General features: G+C 39.2%; 1 protein-coding gene and 1 pseudogene across 1 annotated transcript; both read left to right on the top strand.

Annotated features, from left to right (window-relative positions):
• The first annotated feature begins 146 nt into the window (after window positions 1–146).
• LOC132560810 (cystinosin-like) lies at window positions 147–21,182 on the top strand. Its single transcript, XM_060225497.1, has 8 exons — window positions 147–212; window positions 8,897–8,987; window positions 9,181–9,387; window positions 12,021–12,161; window positions 17,501–17,600; window positions 18,276–18,395; window positions 19,689–19,859; window positions 21,054–21,182. Exons 1-8 carry the CDS (start codon window positions 164–166, stop codon window positions 21,180–21,182), a joined length of 1,008 nt encoding a protein of 335 aa, XP_060081480.1. The 5' UTR covers window positions 147–163.
• Window positions 7,544–8,434, top strand: LOC132560812 (uncharacterized metal-dependent hydrolase HI_0454-like; annotated as a pseudogene).
• Window positions 21,183–22,333: the final 1,151 nt, after the last annotated feature.

Here is a 22,333-nt window from a genome sequence, read left to right as displayed (position 1 = left end):
TTGATACTTTCTGACTGATTCTAAATCTCAACGTAGAACATGTCACATGACCCATATCACCAGTCGTAGAAAATCATGTGACTTGCTTTCATTTTGTACCAGGTTAAGTCTGCTGTCACAAAACTCTATTGACATTCTATACAACATCAAAGATCCTCCTGAAATGACCGCGTTTTTTTTATCGGTTGTGCTGTTTACGTTATTACTTAACTGTAAGTACATGTTTTGTGCACTTTGATAGATTTGACTGAGGTATATACTGTGGTCTGTTTTAAGTAGTGGTCTTGGACCTACGTTTCGTTACTTAGGTCTACAATGTATATGACATATGTGTAAAGGACTAACACATGCTACCGTTTACAAACAGGAAAGTATCTCCAACGAAGACTTAATGAACTGTTAATTATTCCATTCTCTGTGTCTTCCATCCATGATCAACATATGAGTGATCATACGATCATTGATTGACAGCTTGTATTTGTAACAGAGGTTATTATGTATTTCATTAACTCTGCTAGGATTTGAATCCGGCACCTCTGGGTAACTATTCTGATGCTCAACCGATTTAGCTAAAGAGAAGCTCTCTGTAGCAGAATGGTATATCATGGCTAGTACTTACATACTCTCCCTTCAGGAAAGAACTCATCCTCGAGTTTACAGGGGTTAAACCAAGGTCTTTTGGACAACGCTAGGTATTATTCCTGAGTCCCTACAGAGGTGCTAATGTGACAGAGGTCATTATTTATTTCAATGCCACCTCTAGGATTTGAACGTGGGTCCCTTGACTTACCAGTCTGTTACTAGTATTTACCAGGTTACATATTGTGGTAGGAACTGCCCTACATAGACCTTGTCAGTTGTTGTTGTATTGTGTTGATTGATGTTGATTGTCAATAGTATCACGTAATCTGTCTCTTTGAACTTCCGGTCTAATAAAAAGCTGCTGCAGTGGTCACCATGACCATATTGGCGACGAGGATAAAAAATTCTGACCATTTGTCCACTTACATTGGGTAAATATTTGTGTTTGAACCAATTTTCATCGGCAGTGTGAGAAATCTCCCGCCATTACGTCAGCCACGGTTGTTCACACCACCGCAGTTAACATATATTTATTATTAATACTATTCTGTCATTTTTGTATGAATTCGGCTTGTATGTAATTCTTTTCTGTATGATTTCGTGTGTTTCTGAGCTTATCAATACTTTATTATGAATCACATGTTATGTGGTCAGGTTTATTAACTTTGCTTACACCACCGTTTAAAACAAAATTTGTCTTCACCTAATTTCGCTCGGAATCGCAATTCCCATCTCATATAAACATTTAAATAACATGATGTTCTGAATAAAATATATTTTTAGTCATAAATTCCAATTTTATTGCATATTTCTACCCTGCCATGTAAATATTGTTGGGAGTTCACACTTCCACCTGTCAAATATTATTGCAAGGATTGTAACAATACATGTTCAATTCGCTCCGTTTGAGGAATTGCAGACAATCCGTGGAGTCGGTCCTGTAAAGGCAGAAAATATTATCAAATTGCAAAACGTAAAATGCCTTACAGTAACAGATCTCGTCATTGCCACTGGGATAAATGAACAAACATGGCACTTCAGCAAACCCAATGAGAAAGTTTGGCATGGTTGGTGGACAAAGGGGACACAAAATTTCAGGATAGATCTACTAAGAAACATCAGTCAGAGAGGAATTCAAAGTCGAGTGATTCAGGTACCTCACGCAGTCAAAGTAGGTCAAGCTCCCCTGGCTAGCAGTTAGGAGAGGTCAAAAGACAAAAGGAAAGGTCGGAAACGTAGTAAAAGTCCAACAATGCCCAAACTAACAGCTTTTGAAGGTAGCTCTACATCAATCTGGGAGGCCTTCGTTTTTCAGTTTGAGCGAATTGCTAAGCGGCGGGTTTGGAGTGATAGGAAGAGTTCAGATAGACTTATTGACTGTTTAAGTGGAAAAGCTCTGGAGTATGTCCGAGATCTCGATCTAGACTCTAGCTACAGAGAGCTTAAAAAAGAGCTGAGGCATTGATTTAGTAAGAAAGATGAGCCAGTCTCGGCCAGGCATAAGCTTCAGTTCTTATGCCAGCAAGAGGGAGAATCCCTTGAGGAATTTTCACAGCATGTGTATTTCTTAGCTATGGATGGATATAGGAAGTCAGATAGAGAAACAATAGATCTCTGTCTACAGAGGCTTTACTCTGCGGCTGCAAGGAAAAGGAGGCTGCAAGGTTAGCAATGGAAAAGGGCCCAACTTCAATTCATAAGACTCTGAAATATGTAAAGGCATTGATAGCCAACCATCGGTCGATATTCGGTTCATCAAAATCAGCTTCTCACTCCCAACGACATGTAGCTTTTTCAGATGACGTTCGAAGCAACACTTCTGTTCCGAGGCGGAAGACATCTCTTCCACTCGGAAACGTAACCTAAAGATAATAGAAGACCTTGAACAGCTTACCCAGCAAGTAGCTAACCTCAGTAAGATTTTTCAGAATACCCCAGATGAGAAACGAAACACATCCTTGTGGAGACGTGGAAGGTCATCGACGCCACTACCAAGGAATAGGGAAAGACAACATTCAAGGTCCCCTTCACCATTTAGATCCAGCCAGATTGACCGACAACAGATGGCTGGAAAGGATTTAAACTCCAAAGGGCTAGGCCGCATGGCCAAGGACTAGTCCAAGAGCAAAATGGGCCACAAAACACTTCACCTGAGAAGCTTGAAACACATATGGTTTGCCTATCTGCGGGATCCAGTTTGGTTATCCCAATTACTATCAGTGGTGTTACCATTCCTGCTATTGTAAATACTGGTGCCATGGTTACTTTAATTAATCAAGACCTCATTGTGAATGTTTTCAAAGAGGACACACCGTACAAATTAATATGCTTAGAAGGACTTGGAGAACAGGAATTTGAAGGACATGTGTACCTGGGTAAAGAGGCACAAATCGGATCCCGATTCTACAACATCGAGTTCTGTTCTGTGCCTATGCGAGATCGGGTAATTCTAGGTCAAGATTTCCTGAAGAAGAACAAGTATCAGATCGACCTGGACCGTGATGCGATCATCATAAACAAAGAAATGATTAAAGGCTCTATGCAGAAGTCTGAGAATAGCGGCCAAATTCGTATGTCATTGTTGAGAAGAAGTTACGGATACCACCAGGGTCAGTGTCATACGTCAATGTTGCCTTGGAGGACCCAGTTCCTGGAAACTTTATTGTGGAGCCAATGCCAATAGACCAGTTAGCGTTGTCGGCAGTTATTGGTGAGGGACAGAGTTTGGTCATAAAAGCTGTTAATCTATCTCAGTCTTTCATCAAGTTGAAGTCTGGTCAGAAAATAGGTTCAGCAAAAGAAGTTGAAGGAATATTTGATAGCAATTCAGGAGGCAGTACCTCAAAGACAAGCCTCGTAAGGAATGTTACTTCTGACTCTGACAGTCCTTCTCGATTGCCAGAACACCTCAATGACTTATACGAATGTTCTGCACAGTTCAGTGTGAAGCTTTAAAAGGGCTTCTCATCAAGTATAGCCATGTTTTCGCAAAGCATGACCTAGACCTTGGTTGCCTTAAGGGGGTGACACACAAAATACACACTGCCCAGTTAAGCATAAATTAAGGACCCCTCTGGTGTACCAAGAACAAGAGGAGCAACACCTTTCAAAATTGATGAAAGCCGGAGTGATCACACACTCAACATCAGAATGGGCATCTGCACCTGTATTGATCAAGAAGAAAGATGAAAGTGTCTGTTACTGCACTGATTACAAAGCACTGAACACCAAGATACAGAAGGACAGTTTTCCTCTGCCCAATATCGGCGATTGTCTTGATCCTTTTTTTTTTCTCTCTCAGGGCTCTCAATCTGCCAGATTTGGGACCGATATTCCCAATGCAAAATAGTATCTTTTTTTCCCAATTTGGACCCCAAGTTTTCCCAATTCTAAGGAAAACGCCACAATTTTTCCCAATTCTAAGGGCCCCAGGCCCCAGTCCCAAAATGGGGTGTGAGAGCCCTGTCCCTACCCTTGATTTGGCATCTGGCTATTACCAAGTAGAGCTTGATGAAAAGGATCGTCACAAAACTGCATTCCTGACAAAATACAGCTTGGTCGAGCACACACGGATGGGCTTTGGTATATGCAATGCTCCCGCCACCTTCCAGAGGGCTATGAAGCTGGTGTTTGGCGGTATGACTTGGCAGGAGGTACTGGTGTACTTGGATAACATTATTGTCTTGGGCAAGAATTTTGAGGATGCCTTAGCCAGCCTTAAGAAGACACCGCAGAGATTTTGGGACAACAACCTCAAACTTAAACCGAAAAAATTATCTACTGCTCCACAGGGAAGTTGAGTTTCTCGGCAAAACGGTAAGCCAACATGGAGTGTCGGTTTCACCCGACAAGTTGAGCACCGTAAAGGATTGGCCCCTACAAACAGACAAAACCCAGCTGATGTCATTCCTAGGATTTGTGAATTATCATCATGATCACATCTATCATTTTGCTGAGCTGACGTCTATTCTGTATGCCTTGGTTTCCAAGAAGGATAAGTTCATTTGGACGGACATACACACATCATCCTTTGAATGCATTAAAGAAGCCCTTTTGTCAGCTCCTTGCCTGGTGTTCCCATCCACCGTAGACAGCTTTATCTTGGACACGGACGCATCTGATGTCACAATCGGAGCTGAACTTTTACAAGTACAAAATGGCCAGGAACGAGTGATCAGTAACGCCAGTCATACACTCACAAAACCTCAAGGGAAGTACTGTACAACACGAAAGGAGCTTTTGGCAGTTGTGAAATTTTGTAGACACTTCCGCCTAAACTTGTTGGGATGGAAATTCATCATTAGAACCGACCACAACAGTTTAGTGTGGCTCACCAGATTTAAACAAGTGGAAGGTCAGCTAGCAAGGTGGCTTGAAGAACTGTCCAACTACGATATGGTCATTGTCCATTGTAAGGAAGACATCACAATAATGCAGATGGTATATCTAGAATCACAGATGTTCGACCCCCTTGTGACAACTATACTTCAGGTCAAGACCCTGTAAGCCTGCCTTGTGGTGGATGTCATTACTGTAAGAGCCCACTCTCAGTGGTCACGGTTCGAAAATGATGTCGATGACATAACATCTCTATCATGCCCTGGTCAACTGTCAGTCATTGACACTTTGGAAGTGAGGTATGTTTCTAAACAAAACGACCAGCAAGATGTGACTTGCAACTGGATGGATGGATTAACCAAATGTGAGCTTACACTTAAGCAGCAGGATGACACAGACTTGCACACCATCACCCGTCTTTTAGAGAAAAAGGAACTTCCATCAAAAATAGAGCTGAGGATGCTAAGTCCAGCATGCAGGCATTTTTCGGTTATGTCTATTCAGAGATGAGGTGCTGTACTATCAGTGGGAAAACAAGATGGATAAGACTGCATGCCTAGACATTCCCCTCAGCCGACAGGCTGACGTCTTGTCGTATTGCCATGACACCAAATCTTCTGGACACTTTAGTAGGGACAAGACTCTGTTGCAGGCCAAACAGTCTTTTACTGATATGGCATGTCCTGAAACTGTGAGGATTATGTGAGAAGTTGCCCAGTTTGCAACAAGAATCCGACTTTGCGTCCAAGAGTGCCACTACAAACATTTGACACTGGTTTTCCCCTTGAATGGGTACACTTAGACATTCTTGGGCCTTTTTAGAGGAGTGAAGCAGGAAACATTTATATCCTCGTCATGGTGGACCAGTCTACCAAATGGGTTGAATTGGAAGGTCATTGTCCATATTGTTGCTACATTTGGTTGTCACAGATCAGGGGAAGAACTTTGACGGTCACCTGTTCAAAGCTGTATGTGATGTTCTGCAAATAACTAAGAAGAGGACCACTGCATACCATCCTACATCTAATGGGCAGGTTGAATGTTACAACCACACCCTGCTTCAGATGATCCGTTGTTTCATTGAAGATCAGAAAATAAGTGGGATCGAGATCTACCTCTTCTTGCTATGGCTTTGAACTCCTCTGTGAACTGACAAACGAGACTGACAACTTTGCCAGGAAGAACCTTGGCCAATCACTTGAGCGCCAAAAACGCCTCTATGATTTTCGTCAGGAGGAATCACATTTCAATATCGGGGATTATGTGTACAAACTGAACTCTGCAAAGAAAGTTGGCCAAGTCCCAAGCTGCAATCCCTTTGGGAGTGGCCTTACTTGGTCAGCGATTGTAAACCTCCATTGTATGCTATCCAGGATCGCAAGAAAATTAGTGTGACCCTTCACGACCATTTGAAACTTTGTGAGGACCGGTCATTTCCTGTGTGGCTCCAAAGACTGCGAGAAAGAGTTTTGGTGGACAAATACTCCTTGAGTCGCCTAGATGAGACAGATTTGGATGAGGACACACAGATCTTGATAGACAGGAAGTCCTCACAACACCATCTCAGATCGATATAACTGAACACGGAGACAAAACTGCAGCTTGCAAAATGAGAGCAGGAAGATCAATAATCCTTCCTGCAAAATTGAAGGATTTCTGTACAAGTTGACCTGCACAGTTTTCTGTTGTGCTTGGTTATGCTTTATTGCGTTATAACCTGCTCTAATAGACTGCTCCAAGATTATTTTCACTGTGTACCTTGCCTTTCTATGACAATGAGCGTACACACCTTCCATAGAAGAAATGGTAAGGTGTATATGTAAAGGCGAAACCATCACACTGGATAGTTGTGATGTTGTAGTGTGATTTGTTTTAGTATTGCACTCAACATTCCATGTATTTTCAGTTAACATGGATTCTGATTGCAACAAGGCCAAATTAGTTCCTGACTACAGCTCATCGGCTGAGAGTGACAGCTGCTCAGAGATGTCATCAGGTCTAGTAGTGGTTGACGAATACCAGTCCGAAAGCGAGGCGCATGATTCCCGAATGATTCTTGACAAAGGGATCATCTCTGGCTCATCGGCAGTTCACACTTCCAATGGACCAAGAGCAAGGGAGAGGATTTGTCCATTGTGTGCATTTAAGCCAAAGATACTGAAAAGGCATGTGATTAAGATGCACCTACCCTGGTATTTTGCTGTGAATACCTCATGCTGGGATTGTCAGGAGCAAGTCACCACGACAAGTCGTCTTAATTCACACACCAGCTGCGATTGGACACCCTTAAACGAGGTCAATATTTGGAAGTGGTGCTGTTACGTCACTGGACTTCTTCACTTCTTATAAGAAACCCACAATCTTGGTGACTTGGATGAATTGTTATCATATGTCGTTGCGAATGGTTTGCATCCAAACTTTGGCAAGGATGACCAACACTTTTCAGCTCCTGAGGGAAAATTGATGGAACACTTTGTGTCGCGTTTCCTTGCGGAGGTATTGCCTCCTGAATTCATAGTCAGCCCACTGAATCATATTATTTGTCTTGTTCACTGGTGGATTTTCACCAACCTTTTGGAACCTCTAAGTGCTGCCTATCGTGAAGAGTTTCATTTTAAGTAAAATGGAGATGTTAGTGTCTAGTGTGGCACTAAGGGGATCTGACATCCTGGATGTCCCTAAGAGCATGGTTCTGAAATTTACTGATTCAAATTTCCACCTTGACCAGCTGTTGAAAAGGTCAAGAAAAGAAAGTCTGGCTGAATTAGAGGAGTCATGTTATGTTGGGAGAAACAGGGAGTTGTGCAGTGGCAAATTACGTCTTCCCGAAAAGTTGGGACATGTGGACTCAGCAAAATGATCCCAGGATTCATGTGTCATTCGGTATACATCCCCATTTTGTGGAAAAGAATGGCCGCAGTTGTTCCCCCAAGTTGGTCTTGTTATTGAAAGCTCCCTTAGCTTGTGTCATTGGTGAGGTTGGTATAGATCCGACTAGCAAATGCATCAGGCATATCAAGTGTGTAATCCCTGCATCCTGTCGATGATACTCGACAGCTCTTCAACAGGAGTTCTTAAGGGAGTGCCTTATCTATGACGAATGGATGGACATGACAGTGATTGTACATTGCCGTGACAAAGGATCCGGGGAATCCAGCCAATGTGTTTTGTCTCTTGTGAGAGAAATGAACCTTGCCCATCTCCAAATACATCAGCATTGCTTTACCGGAGGATTAGAGGAACTGCAAAAATGGATGGCTTGTCTACCAAATGTGTACTTTGGATTCTCTGGGCTAATACGCGATGAACCCATTCGACTATCCGCTGCCAAAGTTCCTATGGATAAACTGCTACTTGAAAGTGATTCCCCATACCTTCCGTGTAAGCCACACCATCTCAGTACGCCTTGGGTAGTTTTGAGGTAGCAGGTGTGATGGCAGGAGCAAGAGGAATGTATATTCAGGATGTCCTGGAGTCTGCTTCTCAGAACTTGAGGCGTATCTACAGACTTTAACTGCCATCATGGTTCAGGGATGATGTCAACTTGGAAGACATCAGAGCTTATATATAGGAACTGTCGAAGTGCATGTGAACTGTGCTAAATATGTTTTAAGTAATGTGTTTTATTCTAGTTGTTTTTTCGCGGATACGCATCTTTCTCATAGGTAAGGTAGGGATGTGGTAGGAACTGCCCTACTCGGACCTTGTCGGTTGTTGTTGTATTGTGTTGTACTAGATATTGATTGTAAATTGTATTACGTAATCTGTCTCTTTGAACTTCCGGTCTAGTAAAAAGCTGCTGCAGTGGTCACCACGACCATAATATACATCTCTGTTATTGGTACTTAGTTCCACAGGGTTATGTTACAAGGAGAATTCTGATATCAACAAAAAAATTTTTTCTCTAAGTGGGTGAATTCTTGATGACAATTTGTATTTATTTCTGTTATGCGTCCTGGTTTCTCTCTATTTCCAGTGACACAAGTTAGCAGCGTTACACTGACATTCTCCAAGACTGATCTAACGCTGATTATTCCCGAAACGAAAAGTTTGTGGCTTGTACCAAGGTAAGCAGAGGAGATATAGATTTTTTTATTTGATGATATCTAGGTTTAAAATCTTTTCTATTTTAATGTAGATAGGGTTGATTAAATTTTGTTTTGTTAGCAGTACTGACTGCAATGTACAAGCGTACATTGAATCTTGTTCTATAAGATATATACCGTTACTTAATGTTAATTACATGGGAATTTCTTTCAGTGGACCATTGAAGGAGACAGCAGTAGTGCTATTTACATATGAGATAGGAGATGACATTAAATACACAGAGGACCATGATTTACTTCATATTCTGCCCAACGTCACCATTGCAGCCAACAGTAGCCTGACAGTGAAGATCAATTTTACTGCAGATCATGCTGGCAGTATTAATGTCGGAGTGAACTCTTCATCACTGGAGCTGACAGGGTAAATTACTAAAGAATATCACATCATTCTCCCTAGACACATCTGTCATCTTACTACCTCCTTAGACATACCTGTCAACTCTCCCTATACACACCTGTCAGCCCTCCCTATACATTCCAGTCAACCCTCCCTATACACACCTGTCAACCCTCCCTATACACACCTGTCAACCCTCCCTGTACACACCTGTCAACCCTCCATGTACACACCTGTCAACCCTCCCTATACACACCTGTCAACCCTCCCTATACACACCTGTCAACCCTCTCTACACACATCAGTCAACCCTCCCTATACACACCTGTCAACCCTCCCTGTACACACAAGTCAACCCTCCCTGTACACACCTGTCAACCCTCCCTATATACACCTGTCAACCCTCCCTGTACACACCTGTCAACCCTCCATATACACACCTGTCAACCCTCCCTGTACACACCTGTCAACCCTCCCTGTACACACCTGTCAACCCTCCTTGCCTTTCAACCTCCCAAGACACAACTGTCAAATCTCAAACCATTAACTCTCTCTGGATAGTCCTATCAATTCTACCTGTAAACCCTCCCTAGACGCAATTGTCAACCCTCCTTAGACACACTTGTCAACCCTCCCTAAACACACTTGTAAACCCTCCCTATACACACTTGCTAACCCTCCCTAGACACACTTGCTAACCCTCCCTAGACACACTTGCTAACCCTCCCTATACACACTTGCTAACCCTCCCTAGACACATATGTCAACTCACTACCTCCCTAGGAATACCTTTCAACTCGCTAACTTTCAACCTACTAAAGTATATCTGTTAACCCTTCCCAGACACATGGGTCAACTCACTACCTCTCTAGGAATACCTTTCAACTCGCTAACTTTCAACCTACTAAAGTATATCTGTTAACCCTTCCCAGACACATGGGTCAACTCACTACCTCTCTAGGAATACCTTTCAACTCGCTAACTTTCAACCTACTAAAGTATATCTGTTAACCCTTCCCAGACACATGGGTCAACTCACTACCTCTCTAGGCATACCTGTCAACTGTCTACCCATCAACCCTCTTAGACACACATATCAACTCCAGTTTCCTCCCACAATAAGACCCATCACGCACTTGCATCCAGGTCAACAAGAATTGTTAGTATAGATTGAAATAACTTGCTTCGCAATTGTTGTAAAATAAATATAAGTTTATATCTTTATAAAATATTACACGTTTAGAAAAGAGAGAAACTCTCAGTAACATGGGTGTAATGGCCAGGACAGGCCAATATTATACAGATAGAAATGACACAAACACCCATTAACATGAGTGTAATGGCCAAGACAGACTAATATTATACAGGTAGAAATGAGAGAAACACCCAGTAACATGGGTGTAATGCCAGGACAGATCAATATTATACAGGTAGAAATGAGAGAGAAACAATCCGTAGCATGGGTGTAATGGCCTGCACAGACCAATATTATAGAGATAGAAATGAGAGAAACATTCAGTAACATCAGTGTAATGACCAGGACAGACCAATATTATACAGGTAGAAATGAGAAAACACCCAGTAACATGGGTGTAATGGCCTGGAAAGACCAATATTATACAGGTAGAAATGAGAGAGAAACACCCAGTAACATGGGTGTAATGGCCTGGACAGACCAATATTATACAGGTAGAAATGAGAGAGAAACACCCAGTAACATGGGTGTAATGGCCTGGACAGACCAATATTATAGAGGTAGAAATGAGAGAAACACCCAGTAACATGGGTGTAATGGCCAGGACAGATCAATATTATACAGGTAGAGATGAGAGAGAAACACTCCGTAACTTGGGTGTAATGGCCTGGACAGACTAATATTATACAGGTAGAAATGAGAGAGAAACACCCAGTAACATGGGTGTAATAACCAGGACAGATCAATATTATACAGGTAGAAATGAGAGAGAAACACTCAGTCATATCAGTGTAATGGCCTGGAAAGACCAATATTATAGAGATAGAAATGAGAGAAACACTCAATAACATGAGTGTAATGACCAGGACAGACCAATATTATACAGGTAGAAATGAGAGAGAAACAACCAGTAACATGGGTGTAATGGCCTGGACTGACCAGTATTATAGAGGTAGAAATGAGAGAGAAACACCCAGTAACATGGGTGTAATGGCCAGGACAGATCAATGTTATACATTTAGAAATGAAAAAAAACACCCAGTAACATGGGTGTAATGGCCTGGACAGACCAATATTATAGAGATAGAAATGAGAGAAACACTCAGTAACATGAGTGTAATGACCAGGACAGACCAATATTATAGAGATAGAAATGAGAGAAACACTCAGTAACATGAGTGTAATGACCAGGACAGACCGATACTATACAGGTAGAAATGAGAGAGAAACACCCAGTAACATGGGTGTAATGGCCTGGACAGATCAATATTATACAGGTAGAAATGAGAAAACTCCCAGTAACATGGATGTAATGGCCAGGACAGTCATTATTAAAGAGATAGAAATGAGAGAAACAGTATTTGATGTTTGATATATATACAATTGTGGGAATGAAAGCATGTATTATAACTTTGGTAATGCTTTTAACAAACCTGAATTTTAGAATATTCTATCTTCACAGCTTGGAGAGTTCCTTTGTAAGGCTGAGTATCTTCCATAGTTCTGCCATAGTTTACATCAATATAGTGATTGGTTGGATCTACTTTGCTGCTTGGTCTGTGTCATTTTATCCACAAGTTTATGAAAACTGGAAGCGTAAAAGGTGTGTAAACTAATGGAGTAACACTACAGGTAAAAGGTGTGTAAACTAATGGAGTAACACTGAAGGTAAAAGGTGTGTTAACTAATGGAGTAACACTACAGGTAAAAAGTGTGTAAACTAATGGATTAACACTGAAGGTAAAAGGTGTGTAAACTAATGGAGTAACACTGAAGGTAAAAGGTGTGTAAACTAATAGAGTAACACTACAGGTAACAGGTGTATAAACTAATGGAGTAACACTGAAGGTAAAAGTGTGTAAACTAATGGAGTAACACTGAAGGTAAAAGGTGTGTAAACTAATGGAGTAACACTGAAGGTAAAAGGTGTGTAAACTAATGGAGTAACACTGAAGGTAAAAGGTGTGTAAACTAATGGAGTAACACTACAGGTAAAAGGTGTGTAAACTAATGGAGTAACACTGAAGGTAAAAGGTGTGTAAACTAATGGAGTAACACTGAAGGTAAAAGGTGTGTAAACTAATGGAGTAACACTGAAGGTAAAAGGTGTGTAAACTAATGGAGTAACACTGAAGGTAAAAGGTGTGTAAACTAATGGAGTAACACTGAAGGTAAAAGGTGTGTAAACTAATGGAGTAACACTGAAGGTAAAAGGTGTGTAAACTAACGAAGTAACACTGATGGTAAAAGGTGCGAAACTCATGGAGTAACACTGAAGGTAAAAGGTGTGTAAACTAATGGAGTAACACTACAGGTAAAAGGTGTATAAACTAATGGAGTAACACTACAGGTAAAAAGTGTGTAAACTAATGGAGTAACACTGAAGGTAAAAGGTGTGTAAACTGATGGAGTAACACTGAAGGTAAAAGGTGTGTAAACTAATGGAGTAACACTGAAGGTAAAAGGTGTGTAAACTAATGGAGTAACACTGAAGGTAAAAGGTGTGTAAACTAATGGAGTAACACTACAGGTAAAAGGCTGTAAACTGTGTAAACTAATAACACTGAAGGGTGTGTAACTAATGGAGTAACACACTGAAGGTAAAAGGTGTGTAAACTAATGGAGTAACACTGAAGGTAAAAGGTGTGTAAACTGAAGGTAAAAGGTGTGTAAACTAATGGAGTAACACTGAAGGTAAAAGGTGTGTAAACTAATGGAGTAACACTGAAGGTAAAAGGTGTGTAAACTAATGGAGTAACACTGAAGGTAAAAGGTGTGTAAACTAATGGAGTAACACTGAAGGTAAAAGGTGTGTAAACTAATGGAGTAACACTGAAGGTAAAAGGTGTGTAAACTAATGGAGTAACACTGAAGGTAAAAGGTGTGTAAACTAATGGAGTAACACTACAGTTAAAAGGTGTGTAAACTAATGGAGTAACACTGAAGGTAAAAGGTGTGTAAACTAATGGAGTAACACTGAAGGTAAAAGGTGTGTAAACTAATGGAGTAACACTGAAGGTAAAAGGTGTGTAAACTAATGGAGTAACACTACAGGTAAAAGGTGTGTAAACTAATGGAGTAACACTGAAGGTAAAAGTGTGTAAACTAATGGAGTAACACTGAAGGTAAAAGGTGTGTAAAATAATGGAGTAACACTGAAGGTAAAAGGTGTGTAAACTAATGGAGTAACACTGAAGGTAAAAGGTGTGTAAACTAATGGAGTAACACTGAAGGTAAAAGGTGTGTAAACTAATGGAGTAACACTGAAGGTAAAAGGTGTGTAAACTAATGGAGTAACACTGAAGGTAAAAGGTGTGTAAACTAATGGAGTAACACTGACAGGTAAAATGGTGTGTGTGTAAACTAATGGAGTAACACTACAGAAGGTAAAAGGTGTGTAAACTAATGGAGTAACACTGAAGGTAAAAGGTGTGTAAACTAATGGAGTAACACTACAGGTAAAAGGTGTGTAAACTAATGGAGTAACACTGAAGGTAAAAGGTGTGTAAACTAATGGAGTAACACTACAGGTAAAATGTGTGTAAACTAATGGAGTAACACTGAAGGTAAAAGGTGTGTAAACTAATGGAGTAACACTACAGGTAAAAGGTGTGTAAACTAATAGAGTAACACTACAGGTAAAAGGTGTGTAAACTAATGAAGTGATTTGTTTGGTCTGTTTCAGTGTGATTTGTTTGGTCTGTTTCAGTGTGATTTGGTTGATCTGAGTGATTTGTTTGATCAGTGATTTGTTTGGTCTGTTTCAGTGTGATGTGTTTGATCTGAGTGATTTGTTTGATCTGAGTGATTTGTTTGGTCTGTTCCAGTGTGATTGGTTTGATCTAAAAGGTGTGTAGTGATTTGTTTGATCTGTTGTGTAAACAGTGTGATTTGTTTGATCTGTGTGATTTGTTTGGTCTGTTTCAGTGTGATTTGTTTGATATGTTTCAGTGTGATTGGTTTGATCTGAGTGATTTGTTTGGTCTGTTTCAGTGTGATTTGTTTGATCTGTGTGATTTGTTTGATCTGTTTCAGTGTGATTGGTTTGATCTGAGTGATTTGTTTGATCTGTTTCAGTGTGATTTGTTTGATCTGTGTGATTTGTTTGGTCTGTTTCAGTGTGATTTGTTTGATCTGAGTGATTTGTTTGATCTGAGTGATTTGTTTGGTCTGTTCCAGTGTGATTGGTTTGATCTGAGTGATTTGTTTGATCTGTTTCAGTGTGATTTGTTTGATCTGTGTGATTTGTTTGGTCTGTTTCAGTGTGATTTGTTTGATCTGTTTCAGTGTGATTTGTTTGATCTGTGTGATTTGTTTGGTCTGTTCCAGTGTGATTGGTTTGATCTGAGTGATTTGTTTGATCTGTTTCAGTGTGATTTGTTTGATCTGTGTGATTTGTTTGGTCTGTTTCAGTGTGATTTGTTTGATATGTTTCAGTGTGATTTGTTTGATCTGAGTGATTTGTTTGATCTGAGTGATTTGTTTGATCTGAGTGATTTGTTTGATCTGAGTGATTTGTTTGATCAGTGATTTGTTTGATCAGTGATTTGTTTGGTCTGTTTCAGTGTGATTTGTTTGATCTGAGTGATTTGTTTGGTCTGTTTCAGTGTGATTTGTTTGATCTATTTCAGTGTGATTGGTTTGATCTGAGTGATTTATTTGATCTGAATGATTTGTTTGATCTGTTTCAGTGTGATTTGTTTGATCTATTTCAGTGTGATTGGTTTGATCTGAGTGATTTGTTTGATCTGAATGATTTGTTTGATCTGTTTCAGTGTGATTTGTTTGATCTATTTCAGTGTGATTGGTTTGATCTGAGTGATTTGTTTGATCTGAGTGATTTGTTTGATCAGTGATTTGTTTGGTCTGTTTCAGTGTGATTTGTTTGATCTGAGTGATTTGTTTGGTCTGTTTCATCTGTTTCAGTGTGATTTGTTTGATCTATTTCAGTGTGATTGGTTTGATCTGAGTGATTTGTTTGATCTGAATGATTTGTTTGATCTGTTTCAGTGTGATTTGTTTGATCTATTTCAGTGTGATTGGTTTGATCTGAGTGATTTGTTTGATCTGAATGATTTGTTTGATCTGTTTCAGTGTGATTTGTTTGATCTATTTCAGTGTGATTGGTTTGATCTGAGTGATTTGTTTGATCTGAATGATTTGTTTGATCTGTTTCAGTGTGATTGGTTTGATATGTTTCAGTGTGATTGGTTTGATCTGAGTGATTTGTTTGATCTGAGTGATTTGTTTGATCTGAGTGATTTGTTTGATCTGTTTCAGTGTGATTTGTTTGATCTGTGTGATTTGTTTGATTTGTTTGTTTGTCTGTTTCAGTGTGATTTTTGATGTGATTTGTTTGATCTGAGTGATTTGTTTGATCTGAGTGATTTGTTTGATCTGAGTGATTTGTTTGATCTGTTTCAGTGTGATTTGTTTGATCTGAGTGATTTGTTTGATCTGTTTCAGTGTGATTGGTTTGATCTGTGTGATTTGTTTGGTCTGTTTCAGTGTGATTTGTTTGATCTGAGTGATTTGTTTGATCTGAGTGATTTGTTTGATCTGAGTGATTTGTTTGATCTGTTTCAGTGTGATTTGTTTGATCTGTGTGATTTGTTTGGTCTGTTCCAGTGTGATTGGTTTGATCTGAGTGATTTGTTTGATCTGAGTGATTTGTTTGATCTGAGTGATTTGTTTGATCTGAGTGATTTGTTTGATCTGTTTCAGTGTGATTTGTTTGATATGTTTCAGTGTGATTGGTTTGATCTGAGTGATTTGTTTGATCTGAGTGATTTGTTTGATCTGAGTGATTTGTTTGGTCTGAATGATTTGTTTGGTCTGTTTCAGTGTGATTTGTTTGATCTGAGTGATTTGTTTGATCTGAGTGATTTGTTTGATCTGAATGATTTGTTTGATCTGAGTGATTTGTTTGGTCTGTTTCAGTGTGATTTGTTTGATCTATTTCAGTGTGATTGGTTTGATCTGAGTGATTTGTTTGGTCTGTTTCAGTGTGATTTGTTTGATCTGAGTGATTTGTTTGATCTGAGTGATTTGTTTGATCTGAATGATTTGTTTGATCTGAGTGATTTGTTTGGTCTGTTTCAGTGTGATTTGTTTGATCTATTTCAGTGTGATTGGTTTGATCTGAGTGATTTGTTTGGTCTGAATGATTTGTTTGATCTGAGTGATTTGTTTGATCTGTTTCAGTGTGATTTGTTTGATCTATTTCAGTGTGATTGGTTTGATCTGAATGATTTGTTTGATCTGAGTGATTTGTTTGGTCTGTTTCAGTGTGATTTGTTTGATCTATTTCAGTGTGATTTGTTTGATCTGAATGATTTGTTTGATATGAGTGATTTGTTTGGTCTGTTTCAGTGTGATTTGTTTGATCTATTTCAGTGTGATTGGTTTGATCTGAGTGATTTGATTGGTCTGAATGATTTGTTTGATCTGAGTGATTTGTTTGATCTGTTTCAGTGTGATTTGTTTGATCTATTTCAGTGTGATTGGTTTGATCTGAATGATTTGTTTGATCTGAGTGATTTGTTTGATCTGTTTCAGTGTGATTTGTTTGATCTATTTCAGTGTGATTGGTTTGATCTGAATGATTTGTTTGATCTGAGTGATTTGTTTGGTTTGTTTCAGTGTGATTTGTTTGATCTATTTCAGTGTGATTGGTTTGATCTGAGTGATTTGTTTGATCTGAATGATTTGTTTGATCTGTTTCAGTGTGATTTGTTTGATCTATTTCAGTGTGATTGGTTTGATCTGAGTGATTTGTTTGATCTGAATGATTTGTTTGATCTGTTTCAGTGTGATTGGTTTGATATGTTTCAGTGTGATTGGTTTGATCTGAATGATTTGTTTGATCTGAGTGATTTGTTTGGTCTGTTTCAGTGTGATTTGTTTGATCTGTTTCAGTGTGATTTGTTTGATCTATTTCAGTGTGATTGGTCTGAACTTTGATTTCCTTGCCTATAACATCACAGGTTTTATAGCCTACAGCTTCTTCAATGTTGGACTGTTCTGGTTCAAAAGTATTCAGGTAATACACGAAGAATTAACCATAGCTTTAGAATATGTTTATGTAACCAGATGTGATAATGGAAACAGCAATCTGCTCTGGGTTTTCATATGTTGAATTAAGATCAACACTTGACTATAACTTGATATGAAATATACAGTATTGTGGGTCACACACACAATGAACATTAAAAACTGCATTTCCTATTGTAGATATTACAAAAGACAAAATTACGTTTAAGATATCTAACCAGGAATGATGAATCAAAACTGCTTACAGATATGTAGAAGATGATAACTACTGTCTGATGTCATGCCCAGAATGATATCGGGAAGGATTGTGAAGGGCAGGGTATAGATAGGTGTTTAGTATGTGCACACATTCTTACTCACTCAACCAGAGGTTTACCTGACAAGTACCCTGAGTACCACTGTGTTCATCATATTGTCTATACACATATGTAGTATACACACTACCTATATGTACATATATACATACAGTGGGCTTCATTTACATTTCTCCTTAGAAAATTTTTGATGATGATGTAAGGAATTATGGTAGTAAATATGTAGAACTACTATTGATTATTGACACATTTGACCTAAATATTCAATGGAATGACATAAATATATTTTTTTTTTCGGTATATATTGTAACTTATGATTGTAATATGATGATCTCTGTCTTTTATTTTAGGATGATTATAAGAGTTCACATCCAAGGGGGATAAATCCTGTTCAACTGAATGATGTGATTTTTGCTCTCCATGCAGTCTTTGTCACCATCATCACCATCTGTCAGTGCTGTATGTATGAGGTAAACAGAACCATCCTGTAGCCCATGTTTAAACATGTTTTAATGGAGATGTAATGATGAGTCTGTCATTCAGTTTTTATGTCCCCCAAACAAAGTGGGGGGACATATTGTGTTTGCTCCGTTTCTTCTTCTTATTATTATTATTATTATTTTTATTATTACCGGTATTTATATTATTCTTATTTCTTCCACTTTCTTCCGCCAGCGAGGTTTCTGACGCGTTTCTCAAAAACTATTGCATGGAATTTAGCAAAACTTTACACACATTCATACATGCGAGGCAGAGTTCAGGCCACTTGAATTTTTCCAATCGTTCATCTGAGCGGTCAGCTGTGGTCAAAATTTGACCAAATTTTAGATATTGTCTGATTTTCGTGAAAATTGGTATAGATGTATTAGGTGGTACTATAGGAGCAAAATGGCGTAGTCCATTTTTCATTCGGCCATCAAAGTGGTCAGCTTTGGTCAAAATTTGGCCAAATTTTAGATATTGTCTGATTTTCATGAAAATTTGTATATATGTATTAGGTGGCACTAGGAGAAAAATGGCGAAGTCCATGTTTGGCATGACTGCAGGTCTGATTATTGTGATCATTTACTGCTGAAGGGGTCGTTTGTTGGACATTTGTAATGGTCCCCATTACAATTAGTACTTGTTATATCTCAAATAACAGGTATTCTCATTTCAAGGAATGACATCTGCCTATATAAGTTGTAGCCCTGCCTCAGTTTGAGGAGCTTAAAGAAAGGTTAGGTCTTAGTAGAGAAAATACATGCAAATTTATATCAACTGGTTCTTGTTGGCTGTATCACTTTGAACTTCGTAGAACTTTAATGTGATTTGCTTAGAGTAAGCATTCAGGGACCAATCAGACTTATAGAGGTAAATGTTTAGAAAACTACTTCAGTAGAAGTGATGATAGCTAAGGTTATTTTAACACACTAAGTAGTATTTGGCTTTAGCAGAAATCTGAACATTTACTTAAAGGTCTCAAGTAGTTACACCTCTTGTCTAGTTCAGATGTTAAAAATGTTTTTAAAAAAAAGCTGAACAATGCCTATGTGATTCTTTTATCTATATAAATTTGATGTATCATCAGTAAGAATTACAATTGATCAGTATTGTGATGTTATTGAACAGGAAGATTTCATGCCAAGATAGATACATTGTTTTAGAAACTTTTGAGTCATATTTGTCACGAAAAGTTTTGATAATGTGAGGCTTTATAGAAATATTCACTCACATGGTATATATCAACATGTGTAAGGCTACAGTAACAAATGTTTTTACAGCGTGGTGGACAGAGAATCTCCAAGATTTCTTGTATTCTGCTGGTTCTGGCCTGGCTGTTTATTCTTGTAACATTATTCCTGGCGGTGGGCAAAGTCATCACCTGGCTCAGCTATCTCTACTGCTTCTCATATGTCAAACTTGGTGTGACCCTTATCAAGTATGTTCCTCAGGTACGTCTGATTATCAACCTTGTCATGCCATAGCGCGGCGTCCGTCTGACATCCGTCAACTTTTCATTTAAACAACTTCTTCTGAAATACCAAAAGGCTTAGAGTTATCATATTTGGCTGGAAGGTTCCTTTGATGAAGCCCAACAAAGTTTGCAAAAAGAAATGACATTGACCCATATTCAAGGTCACAGAGGTCAAATGTTTTAAAACCTTTAAACGACTTCTTCCAAAATACCGGAAGGTCTAGAATCATTATATATGGCTTGAAGGTTCCATTGATGAAGCCCAACAAAGTTTGCAAAAAGAATGACCTTGACCCATATTCAAGGTTACAGACGTCAAATGTGTTAAAACCTTTGAACGGCTTCTTTCTAAATACCAGAAGCCCTAGAATCATTATATTTGGATAGAAGGTTCCTTTGATGAAGCCCAACAAAGCTTGCAGAAAAAATGACCTTGACCCATATTCAAGGTTACAGGGGTCAAATATGTTAAACGTCGAACATATGCACAGATTTAGTAATGTAGGTCATAAAGATCCAGGTGAGTGACACAGGCCCTCTGGGCCTCTTGTTTTATCACCTGTCCTGTCTGGTGACTATTTAGGAACTATTGGTGTACATCTCACAGAAATATCTGTTTGTCAACTTGGTACTGGGGAACTATGGGTGAACATTCCTCAGGTAACTTTGCACTATCACCTGGCCTGGCAGATGACTAAGAAGGAACTATTGGTGTGAATATGTAGTGATACTATGTAACACTTTTAACTTTTTTCAGGCAAATATCAGAAATGTTATTATGAATTAAACTAAAATTCCAGAAGGACAAGTGAGCTTGAGCCATGATGCAGTATTAATTTTTTCATCTGATGTCCATCCCGTGTCTACTTTTTCCTTTCAACTCTTCCAAATTTAGTCAGTAACAAAGTAGGATGAAGCATTCTCAATATATTCAAACAAATTGCCTTTACTCTTGTTCAAAATCACAGAGTTTGAATGTGTCATTCTTCAAATATTTGTTTTGCTGAATTGAGAAGAGATTGCAGATAACTTGAAATCTTTCAAGAATTTACTTATCGATTGGTGTCATAAACAAGAAATACAATAATCAACCAGGAACAGAATTAAATTCATTCTGCCTGATGTTTCAAAAGATTATTACTAAATACTTTCATGATTATTTGGTTTTCAGGCATACATGAACTACAAAAGAAAAAGCACAGTGGGTTGGAGTATAGGGAATGTTTTACTGGACTTTACAGGAGGGAGTTTGAGTCTGCTACAGATGTTCTTGTTGGCTTACAACAGTGGTAAGTGTTAAGTGCTGCAGCCTCAATCTACAACTATGGGCAAAAATACCATCCACACACAGGTCATTCCATCCACACACAGGTCATTCCATCCACACGCAGGTCATTCCATCCACACGCAGGTCATTTCATCCACCCACAGGTCATGCCATCCACACACAGGTCATGCCATCCACACACAGGTCATTCTATTCACACACAGGTCATTCCATCCACACGCAGGTCATTCCATCCACACGCAGGTCATTCCATCCACACACAGATCATTCTATGCACACGCAGGTCATTCCATCCACACGCAGGTCATTCTCTCCACACACAGGTCATTCCATCCACACACAGGTCATTCTATCCACACACAGGTCATTCCATCCACACGCAGGTCATTCTATCCACACACAGGTCATACCATCCACACACAGGTCATTCTATTCACACACAGGTCATTCCATCCACACGCAGGTCATTCCATCCACACGCAGGTCATTCCATCCACACACAGGTCATTCTATGCACACACAGGTCATTCCATCCACACACAGGTCATTCTCTCCACACACAGGTCATTCCATCCACACACAGGTCATTCTATTCACACACAGGTCATTCCATCCACACGCAGGTCATTCCATCCACACACAGATCATTCTATGCACACGCAGGTCATTCCATCCACACGCAGGTCATTCCATCCACACACAGATCATTCTATGCACACACAGGTCATTCCATCCACACACAGGTCATTCTCTCCACACACAGGTCATTCCATCCACACACAGGTCATTCCATCCACCAAAGGTCATACCTTTCTCATAGAGACCATAACCAAACTCAGTGGTCATACCTTCCACATAGGCAATACCCACATGGACGTATATGAACTGTAGTGAGTATTGCTAATCAATATGTAAAAAAGACAAGTCACAAAAACATATTCAACTAATATAATCTATTACAATAATAACGAAAATATTAGGTTTAGTAATGCTTATAATAAATAGGTGTATATATCAAATGTCCTTTATCACAACCTTACTAAGGCCCTAGACCTACATACTTACCACTTTTTAACCTTACTAAGGCCCTAGACCTACATACTTACCACTATCAGAACCTTACTAAGGCCCCTAGACCTACATACTACCACTACAGAACCTTA

The sequence above is a fragment of the Ylistrum balloti genome, unplaced genomic scaffold (assembly GCF_031769215.1).
Source record: "Ylistrum balloti isolate Yb309-2 unplaced genomic scaffold, AGI_CSIRO_Ybal_v1 Utg371116, whole genome shotgun sequence".
NCBI lineage: Eukaryota > Metazoa > Mollusca > Bivalvia > Pectinida > Pectinidae > Ylistrum > Ylistrum balloti.
Note: the sequence above shows the minus strand (reverse complement) of the source record. Positions and strands in the feature narration are given on the sequence as shown.